The following is a 23,663-nucleotide window of genomic DNA, read 5'->3' as shown; positions in this document are numbered from 1 at the left end:
GATAGTAATCTGTGTTGAAATTTTCCGCATGTGTGGTAAAATGAGGGGGGAAAAGTAATGAGTTTTTCATAAAGCCACAGCATTCACTTGAAAGAATTGTCCTTTAGTCTGATACATGTCATTCCTAGTTTTTTTGGTGTTAAAACGGTCTGTCATAAAATAAAAATATAAAGACTTTTAAGATTTTTAATGCCCTTACTTGGCAAATTATAAAGTTGCCCACTCTTCTGCATTGTTAACATTATTGTCACTATTATTTTTAATAGCCTATTAAATCCAATTCCTCTTCTAGCCTTCACGTTGTATGGTATCTAAAGAGGTAGTTATCTAGTTCTTAAAGTACCTCCAGGAAAAATAATTCCACCTAATACATAAATGTTTACACCAAATCAAGAGAACACCATGGCCATTTTATTTTATTTTTAAAATGTTATCTCCATTGGGGTGCCTGGGTGGCTCAGTCAGTTGAGCCTCTGACTCTTGATTTCTGCTCAGGTCATGGTCTCACAGTCATGAGGTCAGGCTCCAGGCTGGGCATGCAGCCTACTTGGGTTTCTCTCTCTCCCTCTCCCCTGCTCACTCACTATCTCTCTAAGAAAAACAATAGTTATCTCTGTTGTAAAAACTAAATGAGTAAGAAATGAGAGTGTGTGGAAAGTTTTATAGTTGTCTAGTGCTTAATGGGCGCCTGTGTGGCTCAGTAGGATTTCAGCTCAGGTCCTGATCCCAGGGTTGTGTGATCGAGCCCCACATTGGGCTCTGTACTGAGTGTGGAGCCTGCTTAAGATTCTCTCTCTCCATCCCTCACTCCCTCTCTTTCCCTCCCTCCCTCACTCTCTCTCTCTCAAATAAAAATAAAAGGGGAAAAAAACGGTAAAATTTTCAAAGGGCTATCATCATCTCATTTTAATCTTTACAAATAATTTTACGAAGTAGGTAAGACATGAAGCCATCTGGGTTGCTCTGTATCAGAAAAAAAAGAAAAGTTTATCCCAAAACTAAGAAAAGGGAAAATTGTGCACTTTACATCTTTACAGTTGGAGAAAACTCATTGGCGATGGGCCATTTAAAGTTAACTTGTTCGGGGGTGCCTGGGTGGCTCAGCCGGTTAAGCATCCAACTTCGCCTCAGGTCATGATCTCACCGTTCAAGGGTTTGAGCCCCGCCTCTGGCTGTGTGCTGACAGCTCAGAGCCTGGAGCCTGCTTCATATTCTGTGTCTCCCTCTCTGTCGCTCCCCCACTCATGCTCTGTCTCTCTCTGTCTCTCAAAAATGAATAAACGTTAAAAAAATTTTCTAATAAAAAATAAAAATAATAAAATTAACTTGTTTGGTGCTCTGCTTCTGATCATTCTTTGACTCTATTTCATGCTTTCGTATTAATTAGCTATATGGAACACTACAGTTGGAGGATGGAAATCTGTTACTTCAATTTCAACCATGTGTGTATTCTTACCATATATTTCCTAAATGCATGATTTTTCTTTTTCTAGTAGTCTCTGCACCAAGCACCTCTGACCATCTCACTACAGACTTCCTTTGTAATCACTGCGGTGGACATGATGTTTTTATAACATTGTAAAATGAAAACCCTATTTTGTTAAAAAATAAATAAATAAATAAACCAAACTCAACTAGCTGCTTATGGAAGCATTTGATTCCCAACTCTAGAACACCTCTGTTTCCATATAGGCTCTATACTGGCCAAAAAAGCAGAAACCAAAAGTCGCTTTGCTACTTTCCTTGCCAGCACGGTAATACCATTTGGCACGTGTTCAAGAAAAAATTGGCCGGGGAATTTTGTTTCTGCTAATTATTTTCAAGGCTGTGATATTTTACTCTGCTTTTTAAAAATTACACTTCAGGTGCTATTATTACATTATAGGGATTATTCTAATAGGGCTGATTATTCAGCACCACAAGATAAGGGAAAAGTTTTGTGCTAAAGTGTGAATAGAAAATCTCAAAACAGAGAGAGATTAATGTGAGAAAAGATGCTTCTAATTGACCAAGCAGTTGCTTTTTTAAAAGGGCTTGAAAGTACACAAGGCACAAGATCTGGAAGGGCCAGAACTCCAACTTTTACAGCAGAAATTATCTCATTAAAATAGTGATTTTACATTAATCTCTGACTTTATTTCCAGTTCTACTGCCCTTGGAAAGAGCCCACATTTGAAGGCGGGTTCAAGGCGTGCCAGAACAGTCTCCTCCCTCCACCTCCTTCCTCCTTTCTCCCAATCGCTTGGTCTCCTCCTCCCCCAGACGGCTATAGATCAGATGACCAGCAAGCTCTGTTTTCCAATGCTTTCTGCATTCCTGGCTGCCAGCTTCAGCTGCTAAAGGGGCTGCTGCCACCTTCTGCCATCTACACAGCTCAGGAAAAGAAAAGGACCTCAAACCTTCCAGATCCCTTCCTCTCCTAGGAAACTATTGAGCACAGGTAAGAAATATCATTCCTTTTTATTTAGAAATGAGACATGGTTTTAAAAGTAAATCAACTAGAAAAGTGATTGAGACGAATTGAGGTCCTCTGACATCACTATGATGGGCAATCTGTAACAACATAGGGAACACAGCAAAGTCAGAGTGGAAACTTTTTCTTTTAACCAACATTGGAGAGTATCACTTTTTTTTTTTTAATTTTTTTTTTCAACGTTTATTTATTTTTGGGACAGAGAGAGACAGAGCATGAACGGGGGAGGGGCAGAGAGAGAGGGAGACACAGAATCGGAAACAGGCTCCAGGCTCTGAGCCATCAGCCCAGAGCCTGATGCGGGGCTCGAACTCACGGACCGCGAGATCGTGACCTGGCTGAAGTCGGACGCTTAACCGACTGCGCCACCCAGGCGCCCTGGAGAGTATCACTTTTGAGCAAACGTTTCCAAACTTTTTGGTCCTGTGACCTCTTTACATTCCTAAAAATCATTGAGGACCCTCAAAAATGTTTGTTTCCCTAGGTTACTTGACTGTATCGTTGTCATTTACTGTACTAGAAATTCAACTTGTTTCAAAATAACAGTAAGCACATCACAGGCCAGCATAAAAAACATTTTTAATTATAAATAACCATACATTTTTAAAAATCTGTGAAGAGTGACATTGTTTTTCATTTTTATGAATCTCTGGCTTAATGGAAGACAGTTGTGTTTCTATCTGCTTCTGCATTTAATCTATGTGATATTGCCCAGAATGTAAGCTCTGGTAAACTGTACTGTATACACATGAGAGAATGAGGGTGAAAAAGACAAATTACAGCTTGTTATTATTATGAAAATAGCTTTGACCTCAAGAGCCCCTTAAGAATTGCTGCTTTAGAACGATAAAATAAGTAAGCTTCTCTTCAACGGGAGTCTTAACTCTGAATCCGTGATTCTAAAAGCAAACAAAAAATTTTTGCCAAAGGTTGATCCTCTTGATAGAATCTGCATCAGCACCCTTAGCTGGGCTATAGTTGGACGAAATTATAACATTCCCCAGGAGAATCTTATTTCACAATAAGGCAAGGGCTAAATTAATACCTCTATTTTGAAGTACTAATAAGAAAAATTTAAACTCCTCTTTTCTTTTTGTCTATATCCAGCTATTTCAAGTTCTTTTAAATCTTCCTCCACAGTATCTTTTTTAACCTGGCTTGTTCATAATATCCCTACATGAATATTATGAATTCTTATGCAAATTTGTACATGAATTCTTAGGGTAGTGCCAGCGCCTGTCTCTTATCTTTTTCAAAATGCACTTGCTGGCTCAGTAACTTGCATTCCTATTGCCTATGAGATTAAATTCACATTTTTCTGGGGCACCTGGCTGGCTCACCAGGAAGAGCATGCAACTCTTGATCTTGGGGTCATGAGTTTGAGCCACACGTTGGGTGTAGAGATTACTAAGAAAAATAAATAAACTTAAAAACAAATAAATAAATAAGATCACATTCTTCTAGTGACTTCCAAAGCCCTCTCTAACCTCACCCTACCCTGAGTTCACTGCAGGACAGCAGGAGTGTTCCACCACAGTCCAAAAAAATGGCTCCATTCATGAAGTCCATCCTCCATCACAATACTGTTTTAATGATCATATAAATGCTCTTCCATGTCCTTTCCCATCTATTTAAATTGTAAGCATTCTTTAAGGTTAAATTCGATTCTCCTTTTCACACGAGGCCATTCCAACTACATCAGTTCCACTCTGGATTTTTCCTTTGAGTCTGTATTTAGCTGTTGATTATATGCGCACCTATTATCATTATATTGCGCCTATTATCAGACACCTATTATTTACCTAAATTTTTACCTAGGTCTTCCTCCATCCCACCTCTGCCACATCCACATACAGACATTCATGGAATGGCAACATTTTCAAGAATTAAATGATTTCTAGAACTGAATAGTTAGATTTTCATCTTGCTGCTACCAAGATGACTAAGTACCTGATTTTAGGGAATTAGGTAATATGCTTCCTCATTTCATCTGGTGTCTGTCTATGCCACAGAATTGAAATCTGCAGCAAGGATAAACATGATTGTTTTTCAAATTCAAATTGCTTTTCAAACATTCTAATAATATGGGGTTTTTTTTTTAATATAATTTATTGTCAAGTTGGCTAACATACCGTGTGTAAAGTGTGCTCTTGGTTTTTTGGGGTAGATTCCCATGGTTCGTCACTTACATACAACACCCAGTGCTCATCCCAACAAGTGCCCTCCTCAATGCCCATCACTCATTTCCCCCTCTCCCTGCCCCCCCCCCCATCCACCCTCAATTTTTTCTCTGTATTTAAGAGTCTCTTATGGTTTGCCTCCCTCCCTCTCTGTTTGTAACTATTTTTTCCCCTTCCCTGCTCCCATGGTCTTCTGTTATGTTTCTAAGATCCACATATGAGTGAAAACATATGATATCTGTCCTTCTCAGACTGACTTATGTCACTCAGCATGATGCCTTCCAGTTCCATCCACGTTGCTGCAAATGGCATGATTTCATTCGTTCTCATTGCCAAGTAGTATTCCTCCAATAGTATGTTTTCAAACTCCTCTATGGCTGAAATACATATTCAATCAATACGTGTTATGTTAGGGTTATGAGGAAGTGGTTATGAGGGCATTCGCCACATATAAATGGTTCTCTCCTTGCAGCCTTAGCTAAAATCTAGAATTACAGAATACTGGAGCTGGATAACACCTGTAATATTAACCATGCAACTTCCTCTTTGTCCAAATGAGGAAACCGAGGCCATCAAAATTAAGTGACTTGCCCCAGACAAGATTGTGAAGCATGTGACCTCATGTCCATCATGATTTTCTACCATTCACTAGCTTGTGGCTAGTCTCCAAGGCTTGTATAACAAAAACTGTTTTTGTTTGAAAGAACCAATTGCCACTTGCATATTCCTGGGAGGATCGTTCTGAGGTGGTTTGTAACTTTAGATGAAAAAAAAGTCAATAATCTGAGAATTTTAGATGAAATATTCAAAGCATATTTATCCAGTGGAAACTATAATTTTCACAGACTGGAGTTAAGAAAGCAAAGGGACACAGATGAGACTGGAAAAGAGGGAAGTTGAGGGGAGGAATAGAAGGGTTATTTGTAGATATACTGAGATCTCACAAGAAGAGTGGTAAGAAAATAAAGAATTCAAAATAAGCACTTGAAGTAAAAAAGAAACCACCGGGGGGGGGGGTGGGGGCGGGAAAGAAGAGGGAGAATATTGGAGAAGTTACTCTGTTTTTTTTAAAATATGTTTCAAGTGTTCCTAATATTCCTTCTCTTTCTCATTGGCTTTCAGATGGAGTGAAGGTTTTAAGATAGAAAAAAATTCTACCAGTTCCTTTACACACTGTTGTCATGGCAACAAGGTGTTTCATAGCAGACATTTATTCCTTTAACATTGATTGAGCCCCTGCTGTATATAAACTTCTTTCCAGATGTGGAAGATTCAAGAAGAAAGGGACAATTCATCTTAAAGAAACTCAGATTGAGGCTGGGCAGACCTATTTGTAATCAAAATAATCTCATTCAGTGTAGTAAGATGTATTTGAGAAGCACAAGCGGGGGTAGGTGTAGGGGGGCACTAGTGAGAGAATGATTAGGTAGGAATGGAGGAGTAAGGGAGGTCTTCACAGAGAAAATGTTTGAGCTGGGCCTGAAAAGGTGAAGAACCAAGGGTCTAGCAGGCAACGAAAACAGGGAAGTTACTGCCTGGCAGGGGAAATGTCGCTGGCAACAGTATGGAGCCGGGAGAGTCTGGAAGCCAGAAAATCTCTAAAGAGAAGATGCCAGAAGTGATGAGGGCCGGACTTAAAACAATGCTGGTGGAGATAGAGAGGAGATGCCAAATTCTAGAGACATTTCTGAGTTATAACCTACAGTATTTGTGAGGCAGGTTAGACAAAGGAGTGGAGGACTCCCGGGTTTCCGTTTCAGACAGGTTATTTGGGCATGTTTTAGAAAGTAATTCATTAGTATACCCTACAGCTGGAACTGTGCGTCTGGGGCCAGAAACTGAAATTTGCAAGTTATAGAAACTACCACCCTCTCTCTTCACTTTATGGCCTGAGTCCCTAAAAAAATATTTTCTATTTTCTGTCTTACTTTTTCCCCACCCCATTCTGCCCTAGATCTTTGTCAACGTGCTTCTGTTCCCTCACATTCCCCAAACTGTTCTACCGACACCAGACCTTCTTAACTTGCCACATTCGATAAACAAGTTTGAGCTTGTACCTAAGCAGTTCCTCCTTAAAGCTCCTTTCTCCCTTGTCTTCTGTGACACTTCTCTCTTAGATTTACAAAACTGAACTAATTATTTTCCACTTGGCCTGCCATTCTCTTTTTTCTTAGTTATAATGAGGTAACCCCTCAACAAGTTGCCCAAGACAGCAACTTTGAAGTCACCCGCAGTTCCTCCTTCTTCCATTTGATCTACAGCCAATTAGCTAAAAACCAATCCTGATATTTCATCTCTCTTGAATCCATCCAGTGCTTTTGTCCCCACAGTCACTACCTTACTTAGTTTATAGCTTCATCAACTGTTACCTTAACTGTTAAAATTACTTCTGAGGTTGTTTTCTGGCCTCTGTTCAGTCTTGCCCCATCAAACCCATCCTCTACACAGCTGCCAGGGTGAACTTTTCAAAACATAAATCTGACCATGTCTTTCTCCTACTTAAAGAGATTCAGTATTTTTTTTCAGAAAAACAGTTCAAACTCTTTAGCCTACTTAAGCAAGGCCTTTATAATCGGACTCTCCTTTACAAGTTTATGTCAAACTGAACTATTTTGCAAGTTGCATTTTATGTGAATTGAACTAGACAGAATCAAGAATAGAGAAATAATAGTCTCATTTTTCAAATTGTTTTTTTTTTTAAGTTTTATTTTATTTTGAGAGAGACAGAAACAGCACAAGTCAGGGAGGGGCAGAAAGAGAGGGAGAGAGAGAATCTCAAGCAGGCTCCAAGCTGCCAGCACAAAGCCCGATGCAGGGCCTGAACCCATGAAACCATGAGATCATGAACTGAGCTGAAACTGAGGGTCGGACACTTAACTGACTGAGCCACCCAGGTGCCCCATAATAGTCTCACTTTATAGGCAAAATGGAAATATGTGAACTCCTCCAAATTAGTTTATGTAGAATGACACAATTTCAAAGGTGGTAGGGCAAGTGAGTTGTGAGCTGTTAACACTCTTCCCACATTTAAGTGTCTCTCATACTTGACAATTACCTGCTTCCATGTTGGTATTATGTAAGCTAGGCTACTCTTGAGACATACAGGTTATTGTTATGCTATTTTTAAAATATTCACTACTGAGGTGCCTGGGTGGCTCAGTTGATTGAGCATCCGACTCCGACTCCGGCTCAGGTCATGATCTCACAGTTCTTGAGTTCAAGACCTGCCTTGGGCTCTGTACTGACAGCTTAGAGTCTGGAGCCTCCTTCGGATTCTGTCTTCCTCTCTCTCTGCCCCTCCCCTCCTTGCACTCTCTCTCTCTCTCTCTCTCTCTCTCAAAAATAAATAAACATTTTTAAAACTTTAAATATTCACTACTATCATAATTTTAAATATTTTTATATCTGATAGTAATGTCATCAAAGCGCTGAGGGGTATTATTACTGCTTGTGCTGAAAAACACCTCCAAATAAATATTTTCCAAATAAGTTGGAAAAACAGTTAGATGTCAGAAAACAATGATAAAAAGGCCAAAGTACCACCACGATAGAATGTGTGGAGAGAGAGCACTATGCAAAGAATCGGCTATAATGCTGAGCAAGTTGAAACAAAGAAAGAAAGCAAGAATACACTCCGGCTGTTGTAGATTTATGTCCTCCGAGGATATCTCTTTACTACTTTTGTATTTGTTCCCAAGGAAAAGTTAATCTTGAACTATCTGAGATCTTCAGAAATGCTTTCTTCCTACCCAATGGGACTGCATTTGTATTAACTGCAGGAAAAGTGATGAGGTTTCAAACAAGCAAGGTTCTCTCAGAATTCCCTGCTCCAGGCTTTTGCTCACGTTGTTCCCTCTTTGTGGAAAGCTCTTCCCCTGGCCTTGTAAATGCCTGCCTCTCAAATGTAGAACAAGCAGAGGGTTACTGGAGGGGGTGTGGGAGGGGGGATGGGCTACGTGGGTAAGGGGCATTAAGGAATCTACTCCTGAAATCATTGTTGCGCTATATGCTAACTAATTTGGATGTAAATTTAAAATAAGAAAATTAATAAAAAAAGAAAAGAAAATGCCTGCCTCTCTTTCAAGGCAGCATGATTATCGCTTCCTCTAAGAAATTTTCTTCCACACACCACCAGGCAGACAGAGAGGATCTCTTGTAAACCCAGCTCTGCACAGCGTTCATTGTACTATTTTGTAATTGTTGATATATTTGTCTCTCCCTAGACTCTGAGTAATTGCAGGGTAAGTATTGTGTTTTGTCAGCTTTCTAGCTCCATGCCTGATACGTAGTGCATGCTCAGTAATTACCTGATGAATGATTTCAAATATTGTGTAATATTATTCTTTTTAAGGTAGTAGTGTCCTCTAAATTAATTCACTCATTGACTAAATACTCACTGTAGTAAACACTAGTAATTTCATCCAATTCCATCCAATATACTATTTAGGGCTTTTCAAGTAAATTATTTTACAAAAATATGAATGCATTACGTAACATTAAAGTTTGTAGAGAAGACCACCATAGCCATTATTTCATATATATGAAATTATATATACATATATGCTTGTATATTATATATCTATATACATTTGATAACTATCCACATTTGTGTATGTATAAGGAATTGAACCTAGATAAAACTGTTAAATAGCCACCAATTCACAAGTGTTTTGGGTTACCTTAATTTGGATTAAGGTTTTTAACTGGGTTTTAATTTCTGGCTTCTTCTACCACATATGTTTGGCCTCAGCAGACTATGCCAGAAAAACATTTGAGTCACTTCTCTATCTATGAGCTTCGACTTAAATACTCCTCTATATACCAAGGACTACTGTGAAGCAGCCACATGCCTTAGAGCCCCAACCATAATTACCCTCAGGAACCCAAGGTACTGCTGAACTCTGGAGTAGGGCCTCTTAATCATTTCTGTGGCATGGGCCCTCACAGACAATCTGGTGAAGTTTGTGGACCCCTTTACAAAATAATGTGTTTACATGGATAACATTTAGTACTTAATTGCTCAGTAGGTTAAGCATTCGACTTCAGCTCAGGTCATGATCTCATGGTTAGTGAGCTGAAGCCCCATGTCGGGCTCTGTGCTGACAGTTCAGAGCCTGCTTCGGATTCTGTGTCTCCCTCTCTCTGCCCCTCCCTCACTCATGCTCTGTCTCTCTCTCTTTCTCTCAAAAACAAATAAATATCTAAAAAATTATCTTAAATACTTAGGCTTATAAAGGAAACTTATTATATTAAATTGGGGTTATCAAAAAAGGTTTTTTTTTAACAAATTTTGATATAGTATATATGTGCCTCTTTATCAAGACATAAATAACAAAATTTGGGGCACTTGGGTGGCTCAGTCAGTTTTGAACATTGGCTTCAGCTCAGGTCGTGATCTCACGGTTTGGGAGTTCAAGCCCCATTGGGCTCTCTTTCTCTGCTGTCAGCACAGAGCCTGCTTTGGATCTTCTCTCTCCCTCTTTCTCTGCCCCTCCTCCCCTTACGCGCGTACACGCGCTTTCTCTCTCTCTCAAAAATAAACATCAAAAAAAATTTTTGTAAACAAACATGCAAACAAACAAACCCAAAATCTACTGGTGGGACTAATAACTTCTGTATATTTCAAAGTAGTAAGGAGTTTAAACCCTATTTCAAGATCTCTACAACAATTATAACACAATAGGAAATATGTGTTTCCATTACTGACATCAGAGATACTGCTAATAATACATACTGTGGTTTCCTACACCACCATAAGGGGAGGAACTGCTAAATTTCAGTTAGAAGTTGGTGAAAATAGGAGCACCTAGCTGGCTCAGTTGGTTAAGTGTCCGACTTCACTTCGGGTCATGATCTCGAGGTCCATGAGCTTGAGCCCTGTGTTGGACTCTGCTGACAGCTCAGAGCCTGAAGCCTGCTTCAGATTCTGGGTCTCTGTTTCTCTCTGCCCCTCCCCTGCTCACACTCTGTCTCTCTTTCTCTCTCACAAAAATAAATAAACATTTAAAAAAATTTTTAGAAGTTGGTGAAAATAAATGTAATTTTTTATTTGTAATATGTAATTTTTTCCTATCTAAGTTTACAAATTTCTCAGGTATAGAAACCCTTCTTCATAGACAAAGGTCTAGAAGGATACACACAATATTGGAGTGAGGTGGAATAGGGTGGGGCAGAGGAGAAAAGCAAAAAGAAGAAGTTTTAACATGTTTAAGTCCTGTATTATTTGGGTTTTATTTTTTTTATTTTTACAGAAACACTGTATTTATGTATTACTTGTGTAAAAAGCATAGTATAACCCAAACTCCAGATCAAAAGCTATGGCTGCTCAAGGAGAAAAAAGGCCATCAGATGCCAGAGCGCTGTGGCGTCCTCACACACTGCCCTTATTCCCAGGCAGAAACACTACTTTTATCATTGCCTCACTTTTGGCACTTTCACAATGAAGTCACAAAGCTTCAGTCTCCCATGCACATGAACCCATTGGTTGTAAGACAGACATAGAACCAATCCATAGTTAAATGACAAGCATCGTATATGTATATTGATGATATATTTCCTCCAAGATACTAGGACAATATTTCAGTTCAGTAGTGGGCCACTTATCCACTCTTTATAATACTGTCTTATGAGAAGATGCTTTCTAGATTCCAAACATTTGTTGGTTTACAAGAGAACACTTGAACACGTGTATTCATAAGCTGAAGACCCAAGTGTTTATTAAATATCCAAAGTGTTCATCAGCATATTGGGTGATACACTGACTTCTGAGTTTGGAGGTAATAGAAGGCAGTAAGTAGAAAAATATTTTTGGGGTGGAAATGGAAAAACCACTACCTTTTCACAAATGACTCTTTGCTTTCATTAGGAATAAAGATGACTGCTATACCAGTAGATGATTGCATCAACTTTGTGGGAATGAAATTTATTGACAATACACTTTACTTTGTAGGTAAGTCTAAAGCAATAGGCCAGATGAGGATTCAGATAAATGTATTCAGCTAGAAAAGATGTTGTGAGATAAACTATTAAGCACCTCTTTTTTTGTCACCAAATTCTGTTGTAATACCGGTGACCCTCTTTTCTGGAAAAGAATAAAAAATGCTGGGCCTCTAGAAATTAACCACAATATGTCCAACGTCCTAGCGCCTTGTCTCACCACATGTCCTGTCACTTTAGCTAGCAGAAGCCAACCCATAAGATGGCTGCAGGTGCACATGATGAAATCTCACAAAATTGGGTACACTCAGGGAATATCATTTCCTGCAACAAACTGGCAAATCATATAACAAATACCTTAAATCTGGAGTTCTGTGAGTAGATTATGCCAGTTTATGTAAACAAACTTGACAAATAAAAACAGATTCTAATGATTCATCTTCTGTGGGCAGCTTGGCTCCATTTGAAAGTTTGGCTTCGGGGCGCCTGGGTGGCGCAGTCGGTTGAGCGTCCGACTTCAGCCAGGTCACGATCTCGCGGTCCGTGAGTTCGAGCCCCGCGTCGGGCTCTGGGCTGATGGCTCAGAGCCTGGAGCCCGTTTCCGATTCTGTGTCTCCCTCTCTCTCTGCCCCTCCCCCGTTCATGCTCTGTCTCTCTCTGTCCCAAAAATAAATAAACGTTGAAAAAAAAAAAAAAATTTTAGAAAGTTTGGCTTCGTTTGAAAGATTCACAGAAAGTCCCTAGGTGACTTTCCATTGAAACCATAAACTTAAGAGTAATCTATCACTTTACAAAATTTCCTTTTAAGTAAAAATTTAAATTTGTGAACCCTGGATTTGGGTTTTATATCTAATTTAGCTGAGACCACACTAAGTCTAATGAGCTCCATTTTATGCGACCTCTGGCATGATTGTATAATATTTCTGATGGAGGCCCACAAAGGCCATCACTGGTTAGTTAGTGGTTAAACACAGGGGAGTGACAGACGAGTTATAAAATGGTAGGGTAAGAGGAGATTCCGAATTGAAATATAGAGTTTAACATATTTTGTTTCTCTTTTTTTCCCCTTTAGCTGACAGTGATGGTAAAGTATAAATTTATTTCTCTTTCTTTGCAAAATCAGTAGCTACTTGAGTAAGCACCTCTCAGACACATCCATATCCCCATTTGCAGCTGAGAGAAACTGGTACTAGGCCATTTGAGAAGCTAATCTTCCCTCAGAGGAATGTGGACTCAAAAGGACAGCCTTGGAATAAAGATGACCATAAGGGATACAGAGAAGAACCGCTAGCAAAATATGCTTCTCTCTACACCTTAGAAACTTCTCTAGCTCTTAGAATCTACAAAATAGACTTCGCTTATTACAGAGATTCTAAGATTATGAGGAGGTCATGGATTCTCTGGAGGAAAAGGGGATTGAAGCAAGAGAATTGTCCAAAATCTAGGAAACCTTCCTTTAACCCTCTCTCTCAGAAATGTTTTGGGAAGAAGCCTGGGAGGCTCCCAGGAGGCAGAGGATTCTGGAAATAGAGGAGACAGGAGAGGGTAGAGCAGGCAGAATTATGAAGCTGAGCCATTATGTCTTATTAAGATGTGGATGTACCCAGTTCTTGTCCTTCTGGCATTCAGGTAGGACCATACCCATGTCTGGCCTATGATCCTCTAAAAGACCCCAGATTATTAGAGGCCATGAGTTTCTCATACTTTTCCTTAAAAGTAACACTTTTCCAATTCTTAAGGTGATCCTTACTGTACTTGAAATAGAAAGTATCAACTTTAAAAAAAATACTATTTTTCACATGTCTTTTTCCCCCCAGCTTTATTGAAATATAATTGACCTATAACTCCTCATGTTTCTTAAAGATTGCCTTGCTCTCCATTTAATTCAGTAAATATTGGTATCTGTATCCCAGGTTCTATGTCAAGCAGTAGGATACAGTGGTGAGCAAAACATGGTTCCTACAGGGAGAAGCAGGCCCATGAGGAAGACAATTGGAATATAGTATGTTAAGTGTTACAAAGACACAGGGTGTTATGGGAGCACATGGAAGAGGCACCTAATTCAGTCCAGTAGATTCTGGGAGGGCACTTTGAAGGAGGGACAGACTTAAAGAGTGAATAGGGGTTAGTGAAGAGAAGGTATTGTGGGCAGGGAGAAGACAGCAGGCACAGACCAAGATATGAAAGAAAGCATGGCATGTCTGAGCAATTAAAAGTAATTCAGAATGGGAGTAGGAGAATGAAGAGAGAAGAAGGATAAACAGGGTGCAGATAAAGAAGCTTCCTTTATTCTAAGATAGGGAACTTAGACCTTATCTTTGGGATAATGGGGATTCAGAAAGCATAATATGTACGACCTGGGATACAGATCAATTTGCTGCAACAAAGAAACCCAAAAATATAGTAAGAGAAAATGCTTCCGTAAAATACAAGTCCAAGTTGGTAGTTCGTGATGATGGTGGGATCTCAAGTTTCTTCTCTCCTGCTATTCCAGTATCCCTAAGTTGTTGAACTCATTCACATACTTGAAAATCATTATCATACTTCCTAGGTCCATATCCCAGCTAGCAAGAAAGGGTTCAAAATAAGAGGAAGACAGCCCCATTCCTTTTAAAGTCTCTACTTGGAAGTTGTACACATCAACTCCACTCATATTCCATTCATTAGAATTTAGTCACCTGGCGATACCAACTGCAAGGGAATCTGGAAAATATAATTTTTATTCTAGGTGGCTATGTGCCCCATTAAAAATCAGAGATAACATGCTCATATCTCTGAATTTTAACTTTAATTAAAATTGAATTTTAATTCCTCCTGGCTTCAGTATAAAGAATTGATGTGGGGACAAAAAAAAAAAAAAAAGGGAGATGCCAATTAAGAGGCTATTACTGCAGTCCCTGTAAGAAATGATGGTGACATGAATTAAGGTAGGCACAGTGGATGCCTATGAAGAGCTGTGCATGGATTTTAGAAATACTTAAAAGAATCAAGAGGACACAGTTGGGGCTGGATTTCGAAGGGGATGGAAAGAAAGACCGAAAAGATAATGCCTACATTTTTGCACTTAGCCAATTTGTACCGTTCAGTTAAATAGGAAACACAAGAGGAAAAGCAGGGTAATGAGGAATGTGGAGCAAAGAGGAAGACATAAATTTAGTTTTAGATCTTATCTGTGGGACATCCTAGTGGAAATGTCCAGTGGACTCTTGGACATAAAGTTCTTAGATCCGGATGAAAATGTGGACTGGATATATAAATTCTTTTAACATTTATTCATTTTTGAGAGACAGAGAGAGACAGAGCACGAGTGTGGGAGGGGTGGAGAGAGAGGGAGACACAGAATCTGAAGCAGGCTCCAGGTTCTCAGCTGTCAGCACAGAGCCTGAGGCAGAGCTTGAACTCATGAACTATGATCATAAATACAACTAATCCAGGAAGTAGAATGACTGGGTTGACAGAAAAAAGGGGATGATTGGCAAATCAAGGTTTCAGTAGAAGATACATGCAAAACACAGATGGAGTTAGCCCTAGACACGAGAAGGAGCACCTTTTCCACATTTTCCCCCTGGGACAAGAAGGGGGGGGGGGTAGAGGAAATTAACCGGTGGTGCCACAGTTATGTTCGTAAGTGGAGAGGCAGGAAATCATTTGCAGAAAGCGAAAGCAGAGGTCACAATGTAGAGATCCTTAGGAGATAGGAGAAGATTTAGAATCACAGCTCTGTACCACGGAGGATTGCTGAGCTATAACAGAAAGGAAGTATTGACAATCGGTGAACTGGGAATGTGCCAATTTGTACATTTGTATAATTGCTTGGCAGCAACCCTCAGCAGCCAGTCTTGGGGTTTTGTAGTAAAAGGACAAATAAATTCAGGATTTAAGACACTGGCAAAGGATAGATAAAATGATGAGCTGTGAGGCCCAGGCTTCATAGAGAAGAAAGGGAAGACAGAAAAAGGTTAGACAGAAAATGTTAAGAGGCAGGAGGACTCTAAACATAGAGGAAAAGCTTAAGAAAGCTAAAAGGATGGGAGATTGTGGTTTGAAAATAGGGTATTTGAATTTAAGACCATAGAAGTAGGGGCGCCTGGGTAGCTCAGTCGGTTAAGAGTCCGACTTCAGCTCAGGTCATGATCTCACGGATTCATGAGTTCAAGCCCCACGTCAGGTTCTGTCTGGAGCCTGCTCTAGATTATGTCTGTCCCTCTCTCTCTGCCCCTTCCCATTCACACTCTGTCTCTCTCTCTCAAAAATAAATAAACTTAAAAAAAAAAAAGACTATATGAGTAGAGTAGTGATAAAAAGGTGATAATAAGAATCAGGGTGCGCTCTTGGAAGTGGGTGAAAAAACACTGTGCAACTTTGTCCTACCATCTTCTACACCAGAAGATTATGATTAGCAGTTATTGAAAACTGAAATATATAGAATGATTATTTGTAATCTGGGAAGAAAAAAACATATTCTTTAATGAGATTTAATGTGCATTGTAGAAAACCTGGAAACAGATTACTTTGGCAAGCTTGAATATAAACTCTCAATCTTACGAAACTTGAACGACCAAGTTCTCTTCATTAACCAGGGAGATCAACCTGTGTTTGAGGATATGCCTGATTCTGACTGTACAGGTATTTTTTTAAATATATATTTGTAACATAAAAATGACAAGCTTACTTCTTCCCATTCCAGTTAACTACCTATGTTTTTCTAGGATAGACCTAATCCTCAGATGAAAAATCACAGGAGTAGTAATAATTTCACACACAAAAAACTTGATAAGGTCCACATTTTTTAGTTGGGGTGAAAAATTGATGCAACAAAGATATTGCTAGGGGTCAAGCTATTCTGAGCCTATATGAGGGTCGCCAATCCCTTCACTATAATTGCACTAAGTCTACAGAATCTCCACATGGACCTTAATCGCTGTTGGTTATAGCTAAATTGCTGATGGAATTTTCAAAACTCAAAATCAAAAATAAATACATAAGCATTTGGAGTGAGTCTGTCTTCCACCAGAAATTTAGAATGCCTTACAAAGGAATCTGTTTACTGTGCCTTCCAAGGTTTGAATTCCAAATATCAGAATTTAGGCAGAGTTGAAACAGTGAATGTGCACTTTGGGGGGAAAAAAAAAAAACTCAATTTTTACCCTAAGAGATAGATTTTCAATATTCTATTTAACATTTAAAGGTTAAAAACAATCTTTTAGAATTCATAGTATCTCTAAAACACTCAAAAAGTTGCTGTATTTGTGTTATAATACATATGATGAATGTGTTTTAAAGAATGTGAGAGTGGGGGTGCCTGGGTGGCGCAGTCGGTTAAGCGTCCGACTTCAGCCAGGTCACGATCTCGCGGTCCGTGAGTTCGAGCCCCGCGTCGGGCTCTGGGCTGATGGCTCAGAGCCTGGAGCCTGTTTCCGATTCTGTGTCTCCCTCTCTCTCTGCCCCTCCCCCGTTCATGCTCTGTCTCTCTCTGTCCCAAAAATAAATAAACGTTGAAAAAAAAAAATTAAAAAAAAAAAAAAAAGAATGTGAGCATGCCCATGTAAAGTCTCCTGCTAAATGGCTGAATCTCAGAGTACAGAAATGGTGATGGGTTTGTTAAAGATTATCCCTAGGCTAATTTCCATAAATGGTGATTTGTAAAAATTCTTCTAACTAGGGTTCTTATTTATTAATGTTTATTTCAGATAATGCACCCCGGACTGAATTTATCATATATATGTATAAAGATAGCCTCACTAGAGGTCTGGCAGTAACCATCTCTGTGAATTATAAGACCATGTCTACTCTCTCCTGTGAGAACAAAATTATTTCCTTTAAGGTAAGGCTCAGCCTTAATTTGTTTTAGTCATATTTACGTGCAAAATTAAAAAACCCAAATATCCTCAGTCCAATCTTTTTTTTTCAAGTGTATTTATTTATTTTGAAAGAGAGAGAGAGTGGGGGAGGAGCAGAGAGAATCCCAAGCAGGATCCACGCTGTGAGTGCAGAGCCCGGCTCGGGGCTTGATCTCACAAATCGTGAGATCATGACCTGAGCTGAAACCAAGAATTGGACACTTAACGGACTGAGCCAGCCAGGTACCCCAGAATTATATTTTCATGTGGCATTTTCCCCCTTCCCAAGTTGCCCCTTGGCATGTCTACTAAGGCCATACTCCTAACTTTCAGTAGAAAGTGATCTTGATAGCAGTTCTTTATTGGCAAATCCCCATTTAGCAAATCGTTCACGACATGGGATTCACCTTTGAAATTGTCAGTTTGTGAGCATCTCCAGGCTGCTCTCATTGGGAGGAAAGTTTTCCGGGTCACTCTGTAGTTATAGTTAATGGTTGTTTATCTGATAATAATGGAACTAGGCAAATCCAGGTGTAGGGGAGGCTAAAGTTTACACAATTTGAGCAGCCCTTTTAAAGAAAGAGAATATAAAATCAACAAAGACATAAAGTTGATGCTTTATTTAGAAAAAGAAGGGGACTTAAAAGAGACCTGTATAAGTGAGGGGCTCTGACATTTAAGCTTCATAGCAAATGTGCTTCTGGAAAGACTCAGTCAAGGGGTGGGAAGACGGAAAGGAAGGTGTTAGGACCAGTTTTAGGTCATGCTCTTTAATCCCATTTTCCACCCATTAATAAGGATCTTAGCAGTGATTATAAATATAGACTAAGTTCTAGATAATAAGGCACAACTGGCCGCCATTATGTGCTCACCTTTCTGGGTTGCTTACTAGCTATAAAGTCCTAGTGCTTCTGGTTACCCCTGTTTTCCTTTGGGCAAGAACTTTCATGACACCAAGACAGACTTGTTTCAAGACCTTACTGTCAGTGTCTGTTTCTTGTATGTACATCCAGGCATGGTCAGGATTCTCTCAGACTTACTAAAGCAACTGGGAGAGGACCAAAATAAGAGATGTTAGGTCAGGGGTGCCTGGGTGGCTCAGTCGGTTAAACGTCCCATTTTGGCTCAGGTCATGACCTCACAGTTGGTGGGTTCGAGCCCCATGTCAGGCTCTGTGCTGACAGCTCAGAGCCTAGAACCTGCTTCGGATTCTGTGTCTCCCTCCCTCTCTCTCTGCCCCTCCCCTGCTCATACTCTTTCTCTCTCTCTCTCTCTCTCTGTCTCTTTCAAAAATAAGTAAACATTTAAAAAAAATTTTTAAGGTAAGATATGTTAGGTCAAGCTTGCCTCTCCCTGGGTTCAGATTCAACCCCTCCTGATGTAATGATGCAAAGAATACCTTAGGCCCTTGGAGCACTCAAGTTTCACCAGGTAGGACTTTCCAAGTTGAGTGTTCCCCAAGGTCACTAGGATTGTTTCCACATCCATTTGTTGTGCATCTTCCCAATAAGGGCTATGAATAGTCAACACCAAAACTAAAGAAAGCTACTGCCCCAAGATTCCTTGCTTCTGTTCTGAAATGTAGCCTTGAACTAGTTAGAGATCACCTATTCTACCTATCCACACTTCCACCTTCAACTATAACTTTCTACACTAGGTTTGAACTAAAAGGTTTATCTGTCTTTAATATTTCTAGAGTTTTTGAAGTTTTAGCTAAGGATTATTTATCACTTATACATTAGATATTAGGTTGGTCCCAAATTGTCTCCCCTAGGTTGGGGTCTCTTCCTACATTCTGGTATATCGTAGTCAGCCTCAGAAATATGTGCCAGTGGGTGAACTAGTTTATACTGTCATCAATTCAAGACCCTCACATGTTGATAAAGGAAAAAGGTCAAGAGTTATGACTATAAATTCCATAATGGATTGAGAAGTTTGGAGGTACTCCCAGGTTCTTTCAGGCCTCTTGAGAGGATGCTGGAATACTATTTTGGGTCTGGAGGTCTCTCCATCAATCCTTAGATAGGATAATGTTCATCTTTGCTACCAGGGGGTCAAAATTAAGTTCAAAATGTCTGTTGGCTCCAGGATTAATATGGAAAGAAACTTGGGTGGTCCTCACATTTTCTAGTCCATTCTGAAAAGTAGGTATGATGCACTAATAGGAAAAGTGCAGGCAGTACTGTCAGTTGGGGGACCGGCAGGATTACGGTTTCACATAATCTAGCTATTCTTGAGAAAACCCTCTTCTGCAGCTGAAAGATACAAGAATCAGCATTTGGCTTTCAGGGTAGGACCCAGCCAAATTCAGGATAGAAATTCAGGAACTACTATGGAACTGGAGTGCTTGGCAGAGAAAAAGTGCTGACTAAGCCAATAAGCAGGGCTATCCTGGAACCCAGGACCTAGCCCTAGTACAAGTAGTGGGTCTATTTATTTATTATTTATTTATTTAATATATGAAATTTATTGTCAAATTGGTTTCCATACAACACCCAGTGCTCATCCCAAAAGATGCCCTCTTCAATACCCATCACCTACCCTACCCTCCCTCCCACCCCCCCCCATCAACCCTCAGTTTGTTCTCAGTTTTTAAGAGTCTCTTATGATTTGACTCTCTCTCTATTAGTGGGTCTATTTACAGCAAGTTTCAGTCCTAGGCTCCACTGAAGGAGGGACGAAGCTGAGATGCCTGCATTTTCTGCCTCTCTCACATTAGGCTCACAAACAAGAGCTAGCCTATGCCTAGGGGTGGAGGTCATCAATGTCTTTGGCTGTGAATGGTTGAAAAAAACAGGAATTGACATTAGCCTAAGAAGGTTGTGGTCTGTGCTGGAACTCTGCTTCATCTTGATCAGATATGGACTCCACTCAGGGGAGAGGAGAAAAGGAAGCTACCTGATGGTTAAATTGGGAGAAACTAGAGGCTTAAACCTGAATGTGCATTCAATGGTGGGAAAAGGCAGATTAAACAAGGAGAACAGATTAGGAATTAGGAAGGAAATAAAATCAATATTCTTATATTCAGAGGTTTGGGGTTTTTTTTTTCTTTCCTTAATTGCTAAGAATAAGCCCTTCTTTAGTTCTTTGCAGTGATGTACTTCAAAATAAACCACACATATTCAAATTGTTCATGTTCTTAAAAAATTAAGTATTTTTTTTCCTCTATAGGAAATGAGTCCTCCTGAGAGTATCAATGATGAAGGAAATGACATCATATTCTTTCAGAGAAGTGTTCCAGGACATGATGATAAGATACAATTTGAGTCTTCATTGTACAAGGGGTACTTTCTAGCTTGTGAAAAAGAGAAAGATCTTTTCAAACTCATTTTGAAAAAAAAGGGTGAAAATGGGGATAAGTCCATAATGTTCACTGTTCAAAACAAGAATTAGATATTAAAATTGCATAATTTGAACTTTCTGAGTTTTTGTCTTTCAGAAAGGTTGTAAGACTTTGTGTCTATAATTGTAATAATGAAATAAAATGGATAATGGTCTTAAAAGATACCACTGAGAAATGAATAATAAGGTATCACAAAATTGAGTTGACTCTTCCTTATCCAGATAAATAAAATATTTGCATAACATTAAGAGAATGCATAGTTTCAAAACACATTCAACACTGCTAATTGGAACATAGATTATACTCAGTAGACGTGCCTGAAATCTTTTGGGTTACTGGTCCTAAAGATGAAAGATACTGATAACTTGAACTTTCTAATTTTTTAAGAATATCATTAAAACCATCAAGATTTTGTAGAGATTTGACTACTTTCTTCATTTCTTCCAAAGTCAGGTATCTTTCAAAGTCAGATTGATCCTGAATCCAACAGCATATACAAAGGATTATACATTCTAAACAAGCGGCATTCAACCCAGGAATGTAAAGATGGTTTAATATTATTAAATGAATTAATATAATATACCATATTAATAGAATAAAGGATAAAAACAACACAATCATCTCAGTAGAAGACAGTAAAAAATTGTAATTCCAATATAATTAACAAACAGTGTTATATTCATTTCAGGTATACAATATAGTGATTCAACAATTCCATATATTATTCAGTGCCCTTCACAATAAGTGCACCCTTAATCCCCATCTCCTATTCCACCTCCCCTTTGGTAACCACCAGTGTGTTCTCTGTATTTAAGAGTCTTGGTTTGTTGGTTTGTTTGTTTTCTCTTTTTTTTCTCTTTGTTCATTTGTTTTGTTTCTTAAATTCCACAGGAGTGAAATCATATGGTAGTTTTCTATGACTGACTTAATTCACTTAGCATTATGTCCTCTGATCCATCCATGCTGTCGCAAATGGCAAGATTTCATTCTTTTTATGGCTGAATAATATTCCATTGTATATAAACCCCACATCTTCATTATCCACTCATCTATTAGTGGACACTTGGTTGCTTCCTTATTTTGGCTATTGTAAATAATACTGCAATAAACATAGAGGTGCATATCTCTTTTTGAATTAGTGCTAATATCATACTTAATGGTGAAAAAATAATGCAAGAATGTCAGCTCTTACAACTTCTATTCAACATCATACTGAAGATTCTAGCCTGTACAATCACAGGAAAAAGAAAGAAAAGGAAGTAAAACTGTCCAGATGTGCACAAACCATGATTTTCTATACAGAAGATCCTAAGGAATATGTACACATGCACACAAACCCCTATTAAAATTAATAAGGGGGGGTGCCTGGGTGGCTCAGTCGGTTAAGCGTTCAACTTTGGCTTAGGTCATGATCTCACAGTTTGTGGGCTTGAGCCCCGCATTGGGCTCTGTGCTGATGGCTCAGAGCCTGGAGCCTGCTTCGAATTCTGTGTCTCCCCCTCTCACTGCCCCTCCCCTGCTTGTGCTCTCTCTTTCTCTCTCTCAAAAATAAATAAACATTAAAAAAATTTTTTTAAATTAAGCAAGTTGAGTAAGGTTTCAGACAATATTAATATACGAAAATAAATTTACTTCTATATATGAAAATGAACTATCAGAAAAAAATAAGAAAAACAATTCCATTCACAATATTAAGAAGAATAAAATATTTATGAATAAATTACCAAAAGAAGTGCATGACTTGTACATGAAAATTTCAAAACAATACTGAAGGAAATGAAATATGATCTTAATAAATGGAGAGACATTCCATGTTCAATGATTGGAACACTCAATAATGTTAAAATGGCAGTTCCCCTGAAATTGATCTATAGATTCAACTCAATGTCTATCAAAATTCCAGCAGGTCTTTTTCTTGCAGAAATTAACAAGCTGTATCTAAAGTGTATATGGAAACCCAGAACACACAGAATAGCCAAAAAATGTTGAAAAAGAACTTCTTTTGCATTTCCTAATCTTAAAACTTAATATAAATTGGGGCATATGGGGGATTCAGTTGGTTGAGCATCAGACTCTTAATTTCAGCTCACGTCATGATCTCACAGTACGTGAGTTTGAGCTCCATATTAGGCTCCGTGCTGGCAGTGCGGTGCCTAGCTGGGATTCTCTCTCCTTCTCTCTCTCTCTGTCTCTGTCTCTGTCTCTGTCTCTGCCCCTCCTCTGCTCATGCTCTTTCTGTCAAAATTAATAAACATTTTAAAAAATATTGTTAAGGGGCGCCTGGGTGGCTTGGTTGAGCATCTGACTTCGGCTCAGGTTATGATCTCGCAGTTGACAAGCTCAAGCCCCTCGTTGGGCTCTGTGTTGACACCCCTGAGCCTGGAGCCTGCTTCAGATTCTATGTCTCCCTCTCTCTCTGCCCCTTCCCTGCTCATGCTCTGTCTCTCTCTGTCTCAAAAATAAATAAACATTAAAAAAAATAAAAAATATCTTTAAAATAATATAAGCTACAGTTATCAGTACAGTTTGATAACTGACATAAGGATAAACATAGATAAATAGAACAGACCTGAGAGTTCAGAAATAAATTCACATATTTATAATCAATTGATTTTTTTGGTCTACACCAAGCAGTAGTTAATTTAATTTTATTTTTTTTAATGAAATTTATTGTCAAATTGGTTTCCATACAACACCCAGTGCTCATCCCAACAGGTGCCCTCCTCAATGCCCATCACCCACTGTCCCCTCCCTCCCACAACCCGAACAATTGATTTTTGATAAAGGCAGTTTGATAGAAAGAGTCTTCAACAAATGCTGCTGGGACAACTGGATATCCACATGCAAAATAATGAATGTAGACCCTTACCTCACACTATATACAAAAATTA

General features: G+C 39.0%; 2 protein-coding genes across 3 annotated transcripts in view; one reads left to right on the top strand and one right to left on the bottom strand.

Moving 5' to 3' along the window:
• The window catches only part of BCO2 (beta-carotene oxygenase 2), a 109,571-nt gene that overhangs the window by 54,434 nt on the left and 31,474 nt on the right, over positions 1-23,663 (bottom strand). The window lies entirely within an intron of this gene.
• On the top strand, positions 2,259-20,845 carry IL18 (interleukin 18). 2 transcript variants are annotated; one of them, XM_045482806.1, is made up of 6 exons: positions 2,259-2,440; positions 11,519-11,602; positions 12,662-12,673; positions 16,081-16,215; positions 17,280-17,413; positions 20,601-20,845. In XM_045482806.1, exons 2-6 carry the CDS (start codon positions 11,527-11,529, stop codon positions 20,820-20,822), a joined length of 579 nt encoding a protein of 192 aa, XP_045338762.1. In that variant the 5' UTR covers positions 2,259-2,440; positions 11,519-11,526; the 3' UTR covers positions 20,823-20,845. The 2 variants fall into 2 exon arrangements, with proteins under 2 accessions (XP_045338762.1, XP_045338761.1); XM_045482805.1 differs by lacking the exons at positions 2,259-2,440; positions 11,519-11,602; positions 12,662-12,673 and adding an exon at positions 12,702-13,218.

The sequence above is a fragment of the Leopardus geoffroyi genome, chromosome D1 (genome assembly GCF_018350155.1).
Source record: "Leopardus geoffroyi isolate Oge1 chromosome D1, O.geoffroyi_Oge1_pat1.0, whole genome shotgun sequence".
NCBI lineage: Eukaryota > Metazoa > Chordata > Mammalia > Carnivora > Felidae > Leopardus > Leopardus geoffroyi.
The sequence above is the reverse complement of the archived record's forward strand: the minus strand, read 5'-3'. Positions and strand labels throughout refer to the sequence as shown.